This window comes from Bubalus kerabau, chromosome 13, assembly GCF_029407905.1.
Source record: "Bubalus kerabau isolate K-KA32 ecotype Philippines breed swamp buffalo chromosome 13, PCC_UOA_SB_1v2, whole genome shotgun sequence".
Lineage (NCBI taxonomy): Eukaryota > Metazoa > Chordata > Mammalia > Artiodactyla > Bovidae > Bubalus > Bubalus kerabau.
This window is the reverse complement of record NC_073636.1, coordinates 66196274-66214015: the sequence shown is the minus strand read 5'-3', so window position 1 is coordinate 66214015 and position 17742 is coordinate 66196274. Positions and strand designations below refer to the sequence as shown.

The 17742-nt window shown below is 47.3% G+C and overlaps 1 protein-coding gene across 8 annotated transcripts in view; it reads right to left on the bottom strand.

The window, feature by feature from the left end:
- Positions 1-5182: 5182 nt before the first annotated feature.
- DLGAP4 (DLG associated protein 4) overlaps positions 5183-17742 on the bottom strand; it is a 90359-nt gene continuing 77799 nt past the window's right edge. For all 8 annotated transcript variants that reach the window (XM_055544942.1, XM_055544941.1, XM_055544943.1 and 5 more), the window contains 3 exons: positions 8761-8852; positions 7855-8010; positions 5183-7007 (listed from right to left, as the gene is read on the bottom strand). In XM_055544942.1, coding sequence (XP_055400917.1) covers positions 6789-7007; positions 7855-8010; positions 8761-8852 — 467 coding nt within the window. In that variant the 3' untranslated portion in view covers positions 5183-6788. The remainder of the gene's footprint in view (positions 7008-7854; positions 8011-8760; positions 8853-17742) is intronic.

The following is a 17742-nucleotide window of genomic DNA, read 5'->3' as shown; positions in this document are numbered from 1 at the left end:
TGTATCAGTGCTTCATTCTTTGTAAATTTGTTCTTTTTTGGCCACACCACACGGTATGTGGGGTCTTACTTTCTCAACCAGAGGTGGAACCCGGGCCCCCTGCCTTGGGAGCACGGAATCTTAGCCACCCGACCACCAGGGAAGTCCTGTCAGGATTTTCTATAGGAGAGATCATGTTATCTGCAGCTGGAGGTAGTTTAACTTCTTTCTTTCCGATTTGGATGCCATCCGTTCATTCACTTACTCATTCGAAGCTCATTCTTGCCTAAACGCCCTGGCTGGAACCAACTGTGCAGTGTTGAATAGAAGTGGCAAGAGTGAAACTCTTCATCTTTGTTCCTGATCTTGAGGGGAAAGCTTTCAGTCTTTCACCATAAAACATGTTAGCTGTGGATTTTGGGGGGCGGGGGGGATGTTCCCTCCTCAAGTGTCAGCTTGAAGAAGTTCTGATTTGTCATGCATTCTTTATCATGAAAGGGTGTTGAGTTTTATCGAATTTTTTTTTCTGCATTGATTGCAAGGTTTTTAATCTGTCAGTTAGCTTTGTTTTGGCTCTGCTGGGTCTTCGTTGCTCTGTGCAGGCTTTCTCTAGTTGTGGCGAGCCGGGGCTATTCTCTAGTTGCGGTGCGCGGATTTCTCACGGCAGCGGCTTCTCTAGTTGCAGAGCACGGGTTCTAGGGCGTGAGCGGGCTAGCTGTGGCACAGGCACCTAGTTGCCTCATGGCATGTGGGATCTTCCTGGACCAGAGATCAAACCTGTGCCTACTGATTGGCGGGTGGATTCTTAACCACTGGACCACCAGGGAAGTCCATCTGTCCCTGAGCTTTTCTGTATCTTTCACAGACTAACATTTTCGGAGAGTCCGGGTCAGTTACTTGGTATTTCCTCATGATTATTCTGCGGATTTTTAAAATTTTTATTTATTTATTTATTTATTTATTTTTGGCTGTACTGGGTCTTCATTGCTGTACATGGGCTTTTCTCCAGTTGTGGCAAGTGGGGGCTACCCTCTAGTTGCAACGCGAGGACCTTTCATTGCGATGGCTTCGCTTTGCAGTGGCTTCTCTCGTGGCTCGCGGGCTCTAGAGCACAGGCCCAGTAGTTGCAGCCATGGGCTCAGCGGCCCCGAGGCATGTGGGATCTTAACTCGTGGACCAGGGATTGAATCCAGGTCACTGACCCACCAGGAAAGTCCCCAGATGGTGATTTTTCTAACCCTTCTCATTTCCTAGTTGGTGGACATGTTAACTTTGAGATTACCTGTTAGACATCTAAGTGGAGATGGTGAGTAGGAAGTGTAAAGTTCAGGAAAGGTTCAGGTTGTAGATTTAGATGTAGGAGTTGTCAGTCTATAGGAGTTAAAGCCATTAGCAGTTGAGGGGCTCCAAGGGCCCACATCCCCTCTTGGTCACAGGACTTCTCCAGGCCTGGGTCCCCTGACCTGTTTTGGGGACAAACTCAGGTGCTGACTGGGTCACCAGAGTCCCATGGCTCCATGGAGGCTGGGACTGGGGGTGTGTGTCTTAAGGGAAACTGGGTTCTATGAAAGGAAATGATCTTGCTCTGTTCAAAGCTGGTAAAAGCTCTTGGACTTAACCTGGCATTCAAAGCTTGTCCAGTGCACCCCTTCCCCGAGCAGCAGCACAGTCCTACCTGTCTGCCCCTGCTCGCTGTGCCCTTCACTGCTGCAGCCCAGAGAACTGCTCATCCTTCAAAGCCCAGCTCAAATATTACCTTCAAATATTACCCTCAAAATACGCCCCTGTGCTCCCCAACAAAGTCGTTCATTTAAGAAATATTTCCTGATGCCAGGCACCAAGACCAGTGAAAAAACACTCTATTCCTGCCCTCGGGGAGCCCATCTGTCTCCCTGGGGGAGACCGATACTGTATTTATTTGTAATCTCACAGATCTAAGCACCGGTGACAGCAACAAAGGACGTCACTCTTGCGCTCCGAACGTAGAGCAGGGGGTTTGCACCAGCCTGGCCTGGCTGAGGTGTTTTGGTAGGGTTTCCCTGCAGAAATGCTGGCTAGCTGGAAGGCAGAGGGCAAGGGATGCACTCCCATGGGCGGTGCACCTAGAAAGATGGGCAGAGGCCTCCAAGGCCAAGGTGAGGAGGCTGGATTTTCTCCCACTGGTACCGGGAAGTGTGTAAAGGGTCCTGATCAGAGGGGGACTTTTGAGGGAATGGAGGGGGTGCTTCTGAGGAGTCCCTTGGCTGCCATATGGAAAGGGCAGTGAGGACTGCATTGATTTTTCAGATCAGCCAGATTCAGGTGGGTAGCAGATGCCCTACTTCATTTTATTTTTAAAAAATATTTATCTGGCTGCGTCAGGTCTCAGTTATGGCACGCAGGATCCTCGTTGTACAGGCTTCAGTGGCATGTGGGATCTTAGTTCCCTGACCAGGGATCACACCCACGTCCCCTGCATTGCGTGGCAGATTCTTAACCACTGGAGCACCAGGGAAGTCCCCCAACTTCACTTTACATTTCTCTTATCAGCCCTGCTCCAGGGCTGGTGGTGATGGGAGCGTCTCATTTCTGTTCATCTGGGGTCCTCGTGGTCTCTGGCTCAGAGAGCTTGGCCCTTTCTGTTCCCTCAAGGGTTGTGCTCTGGAAACACAGACGCCAAGGATTCTCAGGTCCCCTGGGAAGCTGCCTTTCCATGAAGAGAGAGAAGCCTCCCTGATAGAACAGAGTGCAGGAAGGGGACATCATCTAAGCCATGCTCAATCTGAGTCTCATCATGAGGAAACGGAAATCCAAATTATGTAACACTCTGCAAGATGCTTGGGTATTTTAAAAATGTCAGGGTCATGAAAAAAAAAGTGGGGAAACTGTTTTTGATTCAGTGGGAGTAAAGAGACATGATGACGTGAGAGCAGTGAACGGTCCTGCTTTGGATCCTGGCTGGATATGAAGGAAGAGCCATGGAGGCTGTTGCGGGCCGTCTGGAGACCCCCACTTTAGCTGGTGTTAAGGCCTCAGTGCTGTCCTGGGTAAGGGAGGTGCTTGAGGGCCACTCGGTGGTTAAATGAAGGGGGTAACAGTGGTACTGGGCTTCCCAGGTGGCGCTAGTGGCAAAGAATCCGCTGCAGTGCAGGAGATGCAAGAGACGTGGGTTTGATCCCTGGACCTGGAAGATCCCTGGAGCAGGAAATGGCAACCCACTCCAGTATTCTTGCCTAGAGAATCACCATGGACAGAGGAGTCTGGCAGGCTGCAGTCCATGGGGTCGCGAAGAATCGGACATGACTGAGGTGACTGAGCACACAGCACACGGCACATGCTCACGTGGGAAGGAGCGTCCCTATTCTTAGGCGTCGCCTGGTGTGTTTGCGGTGAGCCAGCATGGTGTGTGCAGCTTCTGTTTAAATGCTTGAGGTGAGGGAGATGTTTGTGTCCCAGAAAGGAACAATGCAAATACGGCAAAATCGTGCCAGTTGGCGATTCTGAGTAAAGACGTGAAATGCTCCTTTCAGCCTGGGGAGGCGGGCCTCTCCTCTGCTGCACCAGGAGGGCTGGGAGCAGGGGCCCAGATTCAGCACATCAGGTGTGTCCCTCCCCCCTGCCCAACTCATGCTCTGACACGGGGTGTGCAGGGCTCTCCCTGGTCTGACCCACAATGCCTCACCCCTGCTGCAGCAGAAACACTCAGGCTCTGAAGAGGTGAGGGTCCTCCCGGTGCCCCGAGGCTGGGCTGGCATAAAGCTTGGCTGCTGATTGGTCAGAGCCAGTGGGAGCAGCTCCTATATTCCTCCAGGCTTCTGGTTCTGAGCATCTAGCTCAGTGCCCAGGCCACCTGAAACTTGTTCACTTACCCTCAAGTCACTCTTGGCTATGTCTCAGGGTAGGGCTAGGTCCAGGCAGCCCCAGGAGTTAATCTGAGCCACCTGTGGTCACTGGATGCTCAGCTACCACTACCAGGATCTAGACATGAGGGCACCCTGCTCCTAGTGAAGGGGGTCCGGCCCAGTGGCTTCAGATAAGCTCACAGACGGCCCCGCTGGGGAGGGCAGGGCAACCCGAACAAAGTTCCTGGGAAGCTAGTTCCCTTGGGTCTGAGGTCAACCAGCACCTCAGCTGGGTTGGGCCAAGGGAGGAGACCAGGTATCTGCAGCTTAGTTGGGCCCAAGAACTTTCTTTTTTAAAAATGTTTATTGGGAAGTAGAATTGATTTACAGTGTTGTATTTATAATGGTGTGTTAATCCAGGAACCTTCTATAACACATATTCTTACCTCCAGACATCATTACTTCCTGTTCCTTCTGCCTAGAATGCACTTTCCTGTGGTCTCCCCCATTGCCACACCCGCCCCCGAAGCCGGTGAGCACCCCTGTCCCTTGCCCTGACCAGAGGCTGCTGCCCAGGCCAGCTTGAGCAGTGCCTTCAGGGCTCCCACGGCCTCACTGCGCCGCAGCATCTTCTCTACCGCCTGCCATGGGCTGGCGCTCACGGGGGCACGCTGTGTGTCTCCCCCACCGGAGTGTGAGCTCTGCGAGTGACCTGCCAGGCCGCCCACCGGAGTGTGAGCTCTGCGAGTGACCTGCCAGGCCGCCCACCGGACTGTGAGCTCTGCGAGTGACCTGCCAGGCCGTGGGCCTGGCAGGGTGGGTGCTCAGGAAGCGCATCCAGGGCGTGTAACTGTCTGGATGGAGATGGCTGTTGGGGGTACCGAGTGCCCCATCCTGGGTGAAGTGCATGCAGGGTCAGGGTCTGGAGTGGGCACCAGCTGTCAGCAAGGGTGGCCCATCCTGGCTCTGGTATAGCAACTTTTTTAACATTTTTTAGCTGTGTCACGTGGCATGTGGGACTTTTAGTTCCCCAACTGGGGATCAAAGCCACGTCCCCTCATTGGAAGCGTGTAGTCTTAACCACTGGACTACAAGGGAAGTCCCACCATATAGCAACTTCCTAAGCATTTATTTCTTCAAGGAAGCTGGTCAGGCAGATGTTACACACTCAGCTTCCAGATAAGGGAATCCAGAGCTTAGTGTTCTTGCCCAGCGTCACAGAGCTGGTGTTTTAGCTGGAATTGCAGTTTGCCCTCGACCACCTGTCTCCAAAGAGACCCCTGCCACCTGGAAGGGGTCTGGCTGCCTCCTGGGGCGTCCACTCCACCCACCTCATGCCAGCCTGGCCCATCCCACCGCAATAACACCATGAGCCCTTGGTACACATTACCTCATTTATTCTCACAACATGCCTGTGAGGTAGGGAGGGGCGGGGACTGTCCCCATTTTACAGAGGAGGAAGTTGAGGCACACAGAGGTCAAGTGACTTGCCCAAGGTCACAGACGGCGGCCAAGCTGGAATGGGCCCTAGAGCAGGCCCGCAGTTCACCCAGGCCCCCTGCGGTGGGTGCTGGACAGAGGACAGCCCCAATACCATAGTCGTGGCCACTGGAGCGCGCAGCCTCGTGCACAGAGCTCTCTGCGGGCCGGCCTCACCTTCTGCCTGCCCCCTGCCCACCCTCACCTCGCCCTGCAGGCCTGGACCATTGCAGCTCAGGGCTCATGACACCCTGGGAGTGGGGCTGGGAGTGGCGCTGGGGGGAGAGAAGGATGATTGGGGTAAAAAAATAGAAAACTCAGAGGCTGGGCAGATGGGCCCATGGTGGGGGGCAGGTGAGAGTCAAAAAAAAAGGGGGGGGGGAGGGCTGCTTACACACAAGGTATATATTTTTACACACACTTGTACACACACCTAGATATAGTACATGTAAAAATATATGCTATTCACACACCCGCCTCCTGCCAGGTGCCCCGAGAGCCCGCGGCGGCGCTGGTGGGCACGGGTGAGCAGAGGGGCGACTGGTAAATATACACTCTAAGGTCTATGTGCATATGTACATGTACGTACAGACACGGCCGCCCGCCCCTCGGGTGCTGTACACGGGCTCGGCCAGGGTACACCACCCCTGGACCGCGAGGGCCCTCTCCTGAGTGGCCCCAGCAAGTCACTCTGAGTCATACATTTTTGCTGAAGGAAGGAAGGGGCTGGAGAGAAGAAAAAGGCGGGAGTCTAGAGTGTGGTAGCTGTGGTTTTTATCTCATCCCTGCCCCCCACCCCCCAAGACCTCAGCCCTCCTCCCGGTCGCGGAAAGGTGAGACGGGAGGCTGCTGCAGCACACGGGAGGGCCACTTCTGCTGAGAGGAACCTGCAATCGTGTGCACGCGCGTGTGTGATTGTGTGTGAGCACTTGGTGGGGGAGGGGATGCGTGTCCATCTCTCTGTCCTCTGGGCTGAACCACACAAAGGGCTGAGAACCAGAAAGCCGAGCGTCGGATGGTGACCCCTGTGTGAGCTCTGAAGGGCAAAGAAAAACGTAAGGATGAGAACTCCACGGTCAGAGCTAGGTAGCCGGGAGAAGGAAGGGCATGGCAGGCGCCCAAGGCTGGCCCTGGGCTGTGGTCATCTTGTAAACAGGCTAGTTTAAGCTCTCATTAGACAGAACGAGTAAAAAGACCGTGGTCTGGAGGCTGGGCCGGGGAGTTGCCGAAGTCCATCTATCTAGTCCGCCGTGGCCAACAAGAGGAGAAAAAAAAGTTTCCTAGTTTCATGTTTTTGTTGATTTGTGTGTGTGTGTGAAGTCTCCATAACCTAAAGCTTGGAGGGACCCAAAGAAGCCAAATCGTGAGCCCTTGGATGCGTCAATTTGAAAGTTGGCTCAGGGTCTCTAGACAGAATAACCATACTAAAGGTTGAGAAAATTTTGTTCCATTTGCATTTAGTTTGTGGTTTTTTTTGTTTAATGATTTAAAATTGTTTGCTTCCTGGTCTCAGAGCCGGGTCTGGGCCTCAGGGACGTAAATCTCGATGCTGTCCGCGCTCTCTGTGGCTGAGTTCTGCCGCACGGAAGCCGCCCGCTTGGCCGCCAGGAGTCTCTTGCGGGCCTCCTGCCGCTGCCTGTCCCCAGCATCAGAGGCCTTGTCGCGGCTCACTGCTGGCTTCGATTTGGCTGGCTTCTTTGGGACCGGAGGGGGTGCTTTCTTCTCTTCCTTTAGTGAGACAGTGAGGAGGGAAGAAAAATAAAATAAAAGGGCCACCTTGTATGTGGCGGCACTACCACCCACCATATGCTGGCAGCTGGAGTCTCCACCCCAGCTCCCCTACATCGGGCACAAGCAACACACATTTGGAACCAGGAAGCCACAAAAAGCGATGATGGTGGGAAGAGCACAAGGCAGAGGAGCAAACAGCAAGCTTACAATCCTAGAGTTCTAGGAGGAGGGGACGGACAGACCACCTCTTCCCACCCCTGCTTGGAACCACTGAGAGCCCAAAACTCATGCAGGAATCACACAGCCAGAGATGGGATTTAAATTCAGGGCCTCCGACTCCCAGATCACATTGCACGTGCTATTCTAGGGGATCAGAACTCACAAGGGCCACAGTCCAGTACCCAATAACTGAAGGGGTCACTGGGCACCACCGTTTCACAGATGGGAGCCCGGGCCTCAGGGACGAGGCCGGCCTGGGAGGTAGAGTCCGGTCCAGACCCCTGAACGCCTGGCAGCGTGGTCCTAGGAGGAGGACCGTTTTTCTGCATCTGACGCTCCGACAGCCGTGAGTACACTAGCGCTCCGGGCTGGGCATGTGTCTCCCGGTCCCGTCTTCCGAACATGCAGGGCGGGAAGGCATGCTCCGGGGCAGCCTCACCTACACAGAGCCAGCGGCATGCTGGACGAGCGCCGAGCATGGACCCCACACACTGATGGACGTGAGCCCCCAGCTCAGAGACGACACACGGAGAAGGGAGCCAAGCAGCACTGACCGATGTGGGCAGCGTTATTGCCGACCAGGAATTTGTCCCTGGACTTCCCCTCCGCACTGCTCCATGCTCACCTTCCTCTTCTCGGGGGTCTCCACCAGCTGCCAGCTGTTGGCCTTGAGGTGGTAGAGTTCATCAAACTTCATGCTGATGTCCTCGATGGACAGCTGGAGCAGGTCCCAGAACCCTGCCAGGTCCTGGGCTGTTGGACGTGGGTTGGCATCAGGGTTCTGTGGGACAGAGGGGGGTCAGTGGGGCCAGCAGGGCAGGGGGGCTTGTCTTGCACCCCATCCCAAGTATGGTCTCCTGGCCCTGCGTGGGTTCTCACGCACATGGTAACGAAGCCTTCGCCACCTCTGCCGGGCTCTGGTGAGGAAGGCCCTCGGGGCCTACTGTGTGGCTGGTGGGCGACTTGTCTCATCTTATAGGGAGGAGGCAGCATCACTCCCAGGTTGGTGTGATTACAGACCCATGGGGGTGCCCTCCCATCACTCTGTTCTCAGCCAACACATTCCTCATGACTTCCTCAGTGAACCCCCAAACCCCTACTGGTTCTAGAGACAAACACTGGCCGTTGTGCCCCAAACACTGGCCAGACAGAAAGAGGCTCCCCACAGGAAGAGCTGCCGCCCGACAGGTGAGGGTGACGGAGAAAGGAGACCCACCAAGCCTAACGGTGGTTATTTCTTTAGTTCTTACCTTGACTGTCTTCTTAGATACAGAGTATGTTGTAAATAAATCAGTGCTAACTGATTCCTAACTTCCGTGTGTCTGTTTTTACACAGAGCTCACGTTTCTATTTCAGAAGGTGTCAAAGACCTGAAAGGAGCACCCAGCCCTTTTCTGGTGGGGCACTGACACGTGCCGGTGTCATCCTTCCAACGGCTGAGGGGCAGGGCCTTCGCCATGTCAGGGAGGAGGCCACAGAGGCTCGGAGGCTAATCCAGCCCCCACTGTGGAGGAAGAAGAGTCACACTTACCAAGTTTTGCTCACAGAGGCCCCGGAACTGCTGGAATTTCTGCGACATCAGTAGCTGGGCACTGCCCACAGCACTGAGGACTTTCCCTAAGACTGAGAGAGAAGGGGGAGAAAGGCTGAGCAGAGCACAAGGTCTGGTTTCACCTCCCTCCCTACCACCTCAGGACACCAGTCATCATGTGGTGATGGCAGCCAGTCTTCATTTTATTTACACAGTAATTAACCCACTAGTTGCTAAGGATATTTCATGACAATAAATCGGAAAACTGAGTTTAAATGGAAAAAAACTTTTCAGGGAAACAAATTACTACTATAGGCTCAACAGGAAATAGAAAATCTGATTAGACCAATAATTGTTTAAAATAACTGAAGCAGGAGTTAAAAATCTTCTCTAGAAAAAGGAACCAGGCCTATATAGTTTTATAGGTGAGGTTTTACAAAACCTTCAAGGAAAAGATAACCCCTGTTATATATATTCAAATTCTTCCTGAGAGTAAACAGACACAGAAGATGACACAGCTAATTTCAGGAGCCCTGAGAAAAGATAGGGCACGACCAGAACGGGCCACTTGCATTAGGAACACACAAGCCTCAGGAGCAAAGAGCAGCGTTAACCATCAAGTGCTCAGCTCAGGAATACCAGACTGAAGTCTTTTAGTGCAATTTCTGTTTTTAAAGTGGCAGGGGAGACTTTCCTGGTGCTCCAGTGGTTAAGACTCCACACTTCTAATGCAGGGGGTGCGCATTTGATCCTTGGTCAGGGAGCTAAGATCCCACAAGCCACACGCCACAATGAAAGAGAAGCCTACAGGCTGCAACCAAGAGCCTGTGTACTGCAGTGAAAGCTCCCCCAGGCCACGACTGGGGCCTGACGCAGCCAAATATTTTTTTTTCTAAAGTAAAAAAAATTAATTATGTTGTATGTCATCAAAATAATAAAGTATGTCATCAAAATAATAAAGTAACAGGAAGACAATACTATCTCCTAACCCCCTTAGAAATCACTGAAAAGCAAAATAGTACATAAATCAAAACGCACACTGTCTCCTGGTGGAGCCCCGGAGCAGGTATATGAGGAAGTGTCAATGTGCAGCGACAGCCACACAGGGGGGTTCTTGCAGTTGAAGGGCTCAGATAAAGGTGACAGTTTTGAGTTCTTAAAAGTAGCATAACTTGAGAGGAGAACCAATAATCTCTTGTTTGAAATAAAAAGGGGTGTGGACTGCAACAGGAGCTTCCCTGAACCTGATTCAGCACCGAGGCTGGGGGGCAGGGGGCGGCAACACTGCCTGGTAACTGCCTGGTGTCCTGGGGAGAAGGCCAAGCTGAGGCCGCACTGCGCCCGTCACCATGCTGAGGAGCTCCTGCCAACCTGGGACACCCTCCTGCCTCCTCCCCCATAATGGTCTACTTAAAACAGCTTATCTAGGAGGAATTTCACCTCATTTAGAAATTAGTTTACAAAGGAGCCCATGCAGGAGCTCAACATAGTACAGGAGCAGCAAACAGCAAATAAGTGTTTACCAGGAAGTTGTTGCCAGAGAACAGATGAGAAGTGTGACATGTAGCCACAGAGATTTAAACAGTAGTTCAAAGCAGAGATTGAGGTGCTCTGAAAAGAGATTTAAGAGCATGGAAGGAGGTAAGGCATGAGCTCTGGAGCTACTGCAAGAGAAAAATCAGGCATCACAGAAACAAGGGCCATGATGGTCACAGCACAAAGAATAAACCGTAATGAAAAGCAGTAAGGATGAGGGAACAGGAGTGGAAAAGCTCCCGGTGTAAAACCCTTACACTGCTAGATGGATATCTTAAAGCTGCCAGGAATAACTGCAGGTAGTGGGTGTAGGTTGGAGAAGGCAATGGCACCCCACTCCAGTACTCTTGCCTGGAAATGCCATGGACGGAGGAGCCTGGTTGGCTGCAGTCCATGGGGTCGCTAAGAGTCGGACACGACTGAGCGTCTTCACTTTCACTTTTCACTTTCATGCATTGGAGAAGGCAATGGCAACCCACTCCAGTGTTCTTGCCTGGAGAATCCCAGGGATGAGGGAGCCTGGTGGGCTGCAGTCCATGGGGTCGCACAGAGTCAGACATGACTGAAGCGACTTAGCAGCAGCAGCAGCAGCAGCAGTGGGTGTATGTACCTGGCTTGGTCTAAAGTAGCATGGGAATAAAAGAAGTCCCTTTTGAAGAATTCCTCATCATAAGACTGCACTTAGGTACCTTATTTTTTTAAGAAATAGAAGAAGCAACTAGAGGACTTCTCTGGTAGTTCCAGTGGCCAAGACTCTGTGCTCCCAATGCAGGGGCTTGGACTTGATCCCCGGTCAGGGAGCTGGATCCCACGTGTGGCAACCCAGACCTGGTGCAGCAAAATAAAATAAATACTTAAAAAAAAAAAAGAAGCAAGTAGGTATATTACAATGAAGAGACTATTTAAAAGAAAGTGACTGAGAGAGTGCCAAAGAATTGATGCTTTTGAACTGTGGTGTTGGAGAAGACTCTTGAGAGTCCCTTGGACTGCAAGGAGATCCAACCAGTCCATCCTAAAGGAAGTCAGTCCTGAATATTCACTGGAAGGACTGAAGCTGAAGCGCCAATACTCTGGCCACCTGATGCAAAGAACTGACTAATTGGAAAAGACCCTGATGCTGGGAAAGATTGTAGGCAGGAGGAGAAGGGGATGAGAGGATGAGATGGTTGGATGGCATCACCAATGAGATGGACATGGGTTTGGGTGGACTCCGGGGGTTGGTGATAGACAGGGAGGCCTGCCATGCTGCAGTCCATGGGGTCACAAAGAGTTGGACACGAAGAGCAAACACGACTGGAACTGATACTGAGAGACATGGAAGAGAGAGGGAAACTTAACATACATCCGTCAGAGTTCTAAAAGGACAGAGGAAATGGAAGAAAAGAAATTTCTTCAGAGTGATCATGACTTAGGGTATGACTAGAAGAACTACCCCATCTCATTTTATGCTTAGAGAACCTTGGTACTAAAACAAGACATGGATGAGAAGGGAAAACTACCAGCCAAATTATCAAGAATAAAGGCAAAATTATTAAATCAGATATTAACAAAAGTGCAACAATGTACTAAAGTAATATAACTCAGCTGGGTTTATTCTGGTACTATAAGACAGATTCAATATTAGAAAATTCTAATAACTTCTGATTCTGGCTATGAAAAACCAATTACTATCAGATAAACTGAACTTAAAAAAAAAAAAAACACAAAAAACTAAATAAGATACTCAAAACAACAAAATATCTCTTTCAAGACATTAAAAAATTACCAAAGCAGCCAGAATTTGAGAGGCTAAGATTTCAGTGAGAAGGGAAACTATAACCAGGTGAGTCTGATAGTCTGTTATCCCAAGGCACCTCCCAAGTTCATAGGCAGCAAAAAGCTGAGTGCTCAGAAGACAAAGTGGTGGCTGAGAGTCTCAGAAGCTGGGCAGAGCTTATGGTAGTTCAACAGGGACAGGGAGGCAGACCAAAACTGGAATTCGGAGCTACAAGGCAGACAGGACTTGGGGGAAAGCACCTTAAGTTGAGCAAAGCTTCCAGCCGTCTTAAGATGGGGGCAAGACAAAAATTGGAGCTCAGTGTCTGCCAAGGAGGGGCTTGGAAATACCCCAAGCTGTCACAAAACCCAGCTCTGAATCAGCTGAATCTCATATTGGATTAAGTTGGTTTTGCCCTATGCTATTGTCTGTAAGAGTAAATCCGTTCTTGAAGAATAGAAAATCATTCTTAAAAAAAAAAAAAAAAAATCATCCCGAGTCTCAAGTTATCTCTGTAGTTTTCATATACAGTTTCTGGTGTTGAATAAGAATTACCAAGCATGGGGATTCCCTGGTGGCTCAGTGGTAAAGAATCCGCTGCCAATGCAGGAGACACGGGTTCAATCCCTAATCCAGGGGGAGCCCACATGCTGTGCAACAGCTAAGCCTGTGAGCCTCCACAACTATTGAGCCTGTGCTCTAGAGCCAGAAGCTGCAACCTCTGAAGCCTGAGCACCCTAGAACCTGTGCTCCCCAACAAGAGAAGCCACTGCAATGAGAAGCCTGTGCGCCACAACTAGAGAAAACCCCATGCGGCAACAAAGACCCAGAACAGCCAATAAATGAAAAATAAAAATTTAGAAAAATTACCAAACATGCCAGGAGGTAGGACCAAATGACTGCACAGCAAAAGAGAAAAATCAGAAAAAAGTAAAAGACCTACAGGGGATACAGGTACTAGAAGTACTGGACAAGGGCTGTAAAATGACTGAGTTCGTCCAAGAAAATATATGACATGATGGGGAATTTCAGCCAAGAACCAGAAATCTAGCAAAAAGAATAAAATGTAATTCTAGAACTAAAAACATACTGAAATTGACTGCAGTGAAAGTGAAAGTCTCTCAGTTGTGTCCAACTCTTTGCAACCGCATGGACTACACAGTCCATGGAATTCTCCAGGCCAGTATACTGGAGTGGGTAGCCATTGCCTTCTCCAGGAGATCTTCCCAAACCAGGGATCGAACCCAGGTCTCCTGCATTGCAGGCGGATTGCATTGCATTGGACTCTTTACCAACTGAGCTATCAGGGAAGCCCACTGATTGCAATAGATAAGTTTTGTAGATTAATTACAGCTAAACTATAAAATAATCCATCAGAAAATGTCCAGATTGAGGTCCAGAGGAGGAAAAAAAAAGAAGGAAAATTCAGAAGAGAAAATGAAGAAAAGACATGGCAGTCTAAAATATGTGTAACTGGAGTCCACAAGGAGAGAAGAAATAAAATGGAGCAGAGATCTGAGGAAATGATGGCCAAGACTTTTCTGAAACTGATGAAAGTTATTCAGGCTGAAGATTCAAGAAACCCTGTGAGCATCAAGTTGGAAAAGCACAAAGAAAACCATACCTGGGTATCCTAGTAAAAATGGATAAAACTCAAATACAAGAGAAAAATCTTAAAAGCAAAGGGGGAAAAAATTATTCTTCAAAGCAGCAGCAGGAAGACTGACTTTCCAATAGAGAGTCTGGAAACCAGAACATAATAACTTTTATAAATAAAAGTACTGAAAGAAGATCAATACCTACCTAGAGTTTTATACTTAGCAAAAAATACTGTTCAAAAAAAGGGAAAAATACAGAGATTTTAAGACAAATACTGCATTAATATAAATACTAAAGGGAGTTCTTAGGGCAGAGGAAAGTGATCCTCATAACCACAGAAATAAAGAAGTGAAGTGTTACCAGAAAGAAGAGAGTAATTATGTGGGTAATATTGATTGTATAAAACAACAATAATGTCTTGGGGCAGTTAGATCATATTTATAAAACTGAAATATCTCACGGCCATAGTACACATGATCAAGGTCCTTGCATTATCTGTGAAGTGGTAAAAGTACTAATTTAGTCTTACCAAGTCAAGGATACAGAGTAACTGCTAAAAGAACAATAAGCTAACATGAGAAAAGTGGAAATAAATATTTGATTAATCTAAAAATAAGACAAGAAAGGAGAAAAATCTATCAATAAATTTACCACATTACAGATTAGAAAAACAATATGATTATCTAAATAGATACACAAAATTCCATTAAATTCAACAATTTTCTTAACCAGAATAAGTGTATTTATAAGAGACCTATAGTAAACATCATATGCAATGGTACAATGCTAAAAACAATTCCTTATTTACAAATAAGAATACAGCAGTATTTCTAGATACAAGATCAATAAAAAGGGCAAGAGCATTTCATCAACTAAAGAAAAAGAATTCAATAATAAAAATACTACTTACATCTTTCCAAAATTAAAATACTAATCTAACGAATCTTTAAACAATATGTAAAACTTCTGTGTGGAGATATAAAATTTAAATGAAGGACACTACAGAAGACCTACATAAATGGAGAGACATAATCATGTTCTTGGATACAAAAGACTCATTCATAAACATCAATTTTCTACCAAACTGATGTACAGATTTTATATAATTCCAGTCAGAACCTCAACATAGAAGTTAAAAAGCCAAGTCTAAATTGTATATGGAAAAAGCAAAGGGCCAATGCCAAGATATTCCTGAAGAAGAAAAGGTTGGAGGAATTTGTCTTTTCACTTACAGTAAGTCTCCTTCGTATGAACATTCAAGTTGTGAACTTTCAAAGATGAGAACACGTGTCCCATCAGGGTCAGGCTGGGTGCAGCTGCAGCCTGCCCCGTCTCCCCGTGCCGACGTCGCTCAGCCACGCTGTCTCCCACCGCCCCTCCCTCCTCTAGTCAGTAACGCTTCCTGCCTGTTAGTGCTGGCCCCTGGATGCTAGCTCTTGCACTGTACTACCTGACTTTTCAAGGTACTGTGCTGTACTGTTTATAATAGCCAGGACGTGGAAGCAACCTAGATGTCCATCAGCAGATGAATGGATAAGAAAGCTGTGGTACATATACACAATGGAGTATTACTCAGCCATTAAAAAGAATACATTTGAATCAGTTCTAATGAGATGGATGAAACTGGAGCCTATTATACAGAGTGAAGTAAGCCAGAAGGAAAAACACCAATACAGTATACTAACGCATATATATGGAATTTAGAAAGATGGTAACAATAACCCTGTGTACGAGACAGCAAAAGAGACACTGATGTATAGAACAGTCTTATGGACTCTGTGGGAGAGGGAGAGGGTGGGAAGATTTGGGAGAATGGCATTGAAACATGTAAAATATCATGTATGAAACGAGTTGCCAGTCCAGGTTCGATGCACGATACTGGATGCTTGGGGCTAGTGCACTGGGACGACCCAGACGGATGGTATGCGGAGGGAGGAGGGTGGAGGGTTCAGGATGGGGAACACATATATACCTGTGGCGGATTCATTTTGATATTTGGCAAAACTAATACAATTATGTAAAGTTTAAAAAAAAAAAAAAAAAGGTACTGTGCTGTAACATTAAAAATGTTTTCTTTACTTTCTGTACTTGTTTTTTATGTATTATTTGCATGAAAATAATATTACAGTACAGTACTATATAAATGATTGTGTTAGTTGGATACCGAGGCCAACTTTGTTAAACTTATGAACAAACTCGACTTACAGATGTGCTCTTGGAGTGGAACTCACTCATATGTGGGGGACATAATGTATATAAAAAATCCTAAGGAATTCCCCCCAAAACAGTGAGGTTGCAGCATACGAGATTGATGTACAAACATCAATTGTGTCTATATAGTAATAATTAACAGCTGACAATGGAATGAAGAAAAATTTCATTTACAATACCATCAGACAGAAGAAAATATTTAGAAATAAACTTAACAAAGAAATATGACTTGTCCACTGAAAACTGCGAAACAGTATTGAAAGAAAATTTTAAAAACTTAAATAAAGATAGCCTATGTTCATGATCAGAAGACTTAAAAGATGGCAACACCTGTCAAACTGAATTACAGATTTAACACAATCCCTATCAAAATAAAATCCTATCTGCCTGTTTTTTGAGGAAATTGACAACCTGATCCTAAAATTCATATGGAAATGAAAAATGAAGTATGAACTTTAGAACTTCCTTTAGTGAGAAAATGAAAGCTAGCCATAAACTTCTTTTACTTGAAAAATAAAATTGGAGGATTCACACTTCCCAGTTTCAAAACTTATTTCAAAGCTACAGTAATCATGACAGTACGGTACTGGCCTAAGTATACACATGTACATTAATGCAGTGGAATAGAATTGAGTCCAGAAATAAATCCTTACATTTAGTCGGCTGGTTTTTGACAAAGATAGAAGACTATTCAATTGAGAAAGAAGAGTCTCGCTAATAAATGCTGGGACAACTGGATATCCGGCTGTAAACAATGAGGGTGGACCAACACCTCACACCATATACAAAAATTAACTCAAAATGGATCATAGACTTAAATGTAATTACTAAAGGTATAAAACTCTTAGAAGGAAACAGGAGTAAATCTTCGCAAGGCTGGATTAGCAATGGCTTCGTAGACTTGACAGCAAGTCACGAGCGACAGATGAAAAAAACCAACTGGACTCCATTAAACTTTTGTGTTTCAAAGAATACCTACTAGCCAAAAAGCGGAAACCACTGATGAATGGATAAGCAAAATGCAATATATCCACACGATGGAATACTATTCAGCAATAGAAAGGAGTGAAGTGCTGACACGTGCTACAACATGAATAAACTTTAAGAACATTAGGCAGAGTGAATCCAGACAGGAAAGAACACATCGCGTATGATTCCATGCGTGTGAAATGTTCAGAATGGGCGGATCTATAGTGAATGAAGCAGATGCGCGTTTTAGCGCTTGTGCTCAGTTGCTCAGTCGTGTCTGACTCTTTGTGACCCCATGGCCTGCAGCCTGCCAGGCTCCTCTGTCCCTGGAATTTCCCAGGAAGAATACTGGAGCGGGTTGCCATTTCCTAGAGTGATGTCTGAATGGTACAAGGTTTCTTTTGGGGTAAGGAAAATGTTTTAAAATTAGGTAGCAGTGATGGTCACACAACTCTGGATATACTAAAAACCGCTCAATTGTACACTTTCAAGGGGTGAATTTTATGATATATAAATTACATTTTAATACTATTATAAAAAAACTGCTCACAACCAAAAAGTAGAAGCAATTCAAATGCTCATCAGTGGAATGGATAAGCAATGATATGTTCATACAGTGGAATGCTGCATGTCAATGGAAAGAATGAACTACACGTACATGCATTAACATGGATGAATCTCACAAACAAGGCTGAACCAAAAAGGCAAGCTTCAGAAGAATACAGACACCTGGCTTCTATGAATGTAAATTTTGAAAACAGGCAAAACTAAACAGTATGTTCCTTAGGGTCACACATATATGTGGTACAAGTAGAAAGAAAAGCAAGGGTATAACTAACACAGAATTCAGGATAGTGCTCACTGCTATGGCAGAAAGGTGATCTATCATCAGGTCCAAAGATACTGGTAAT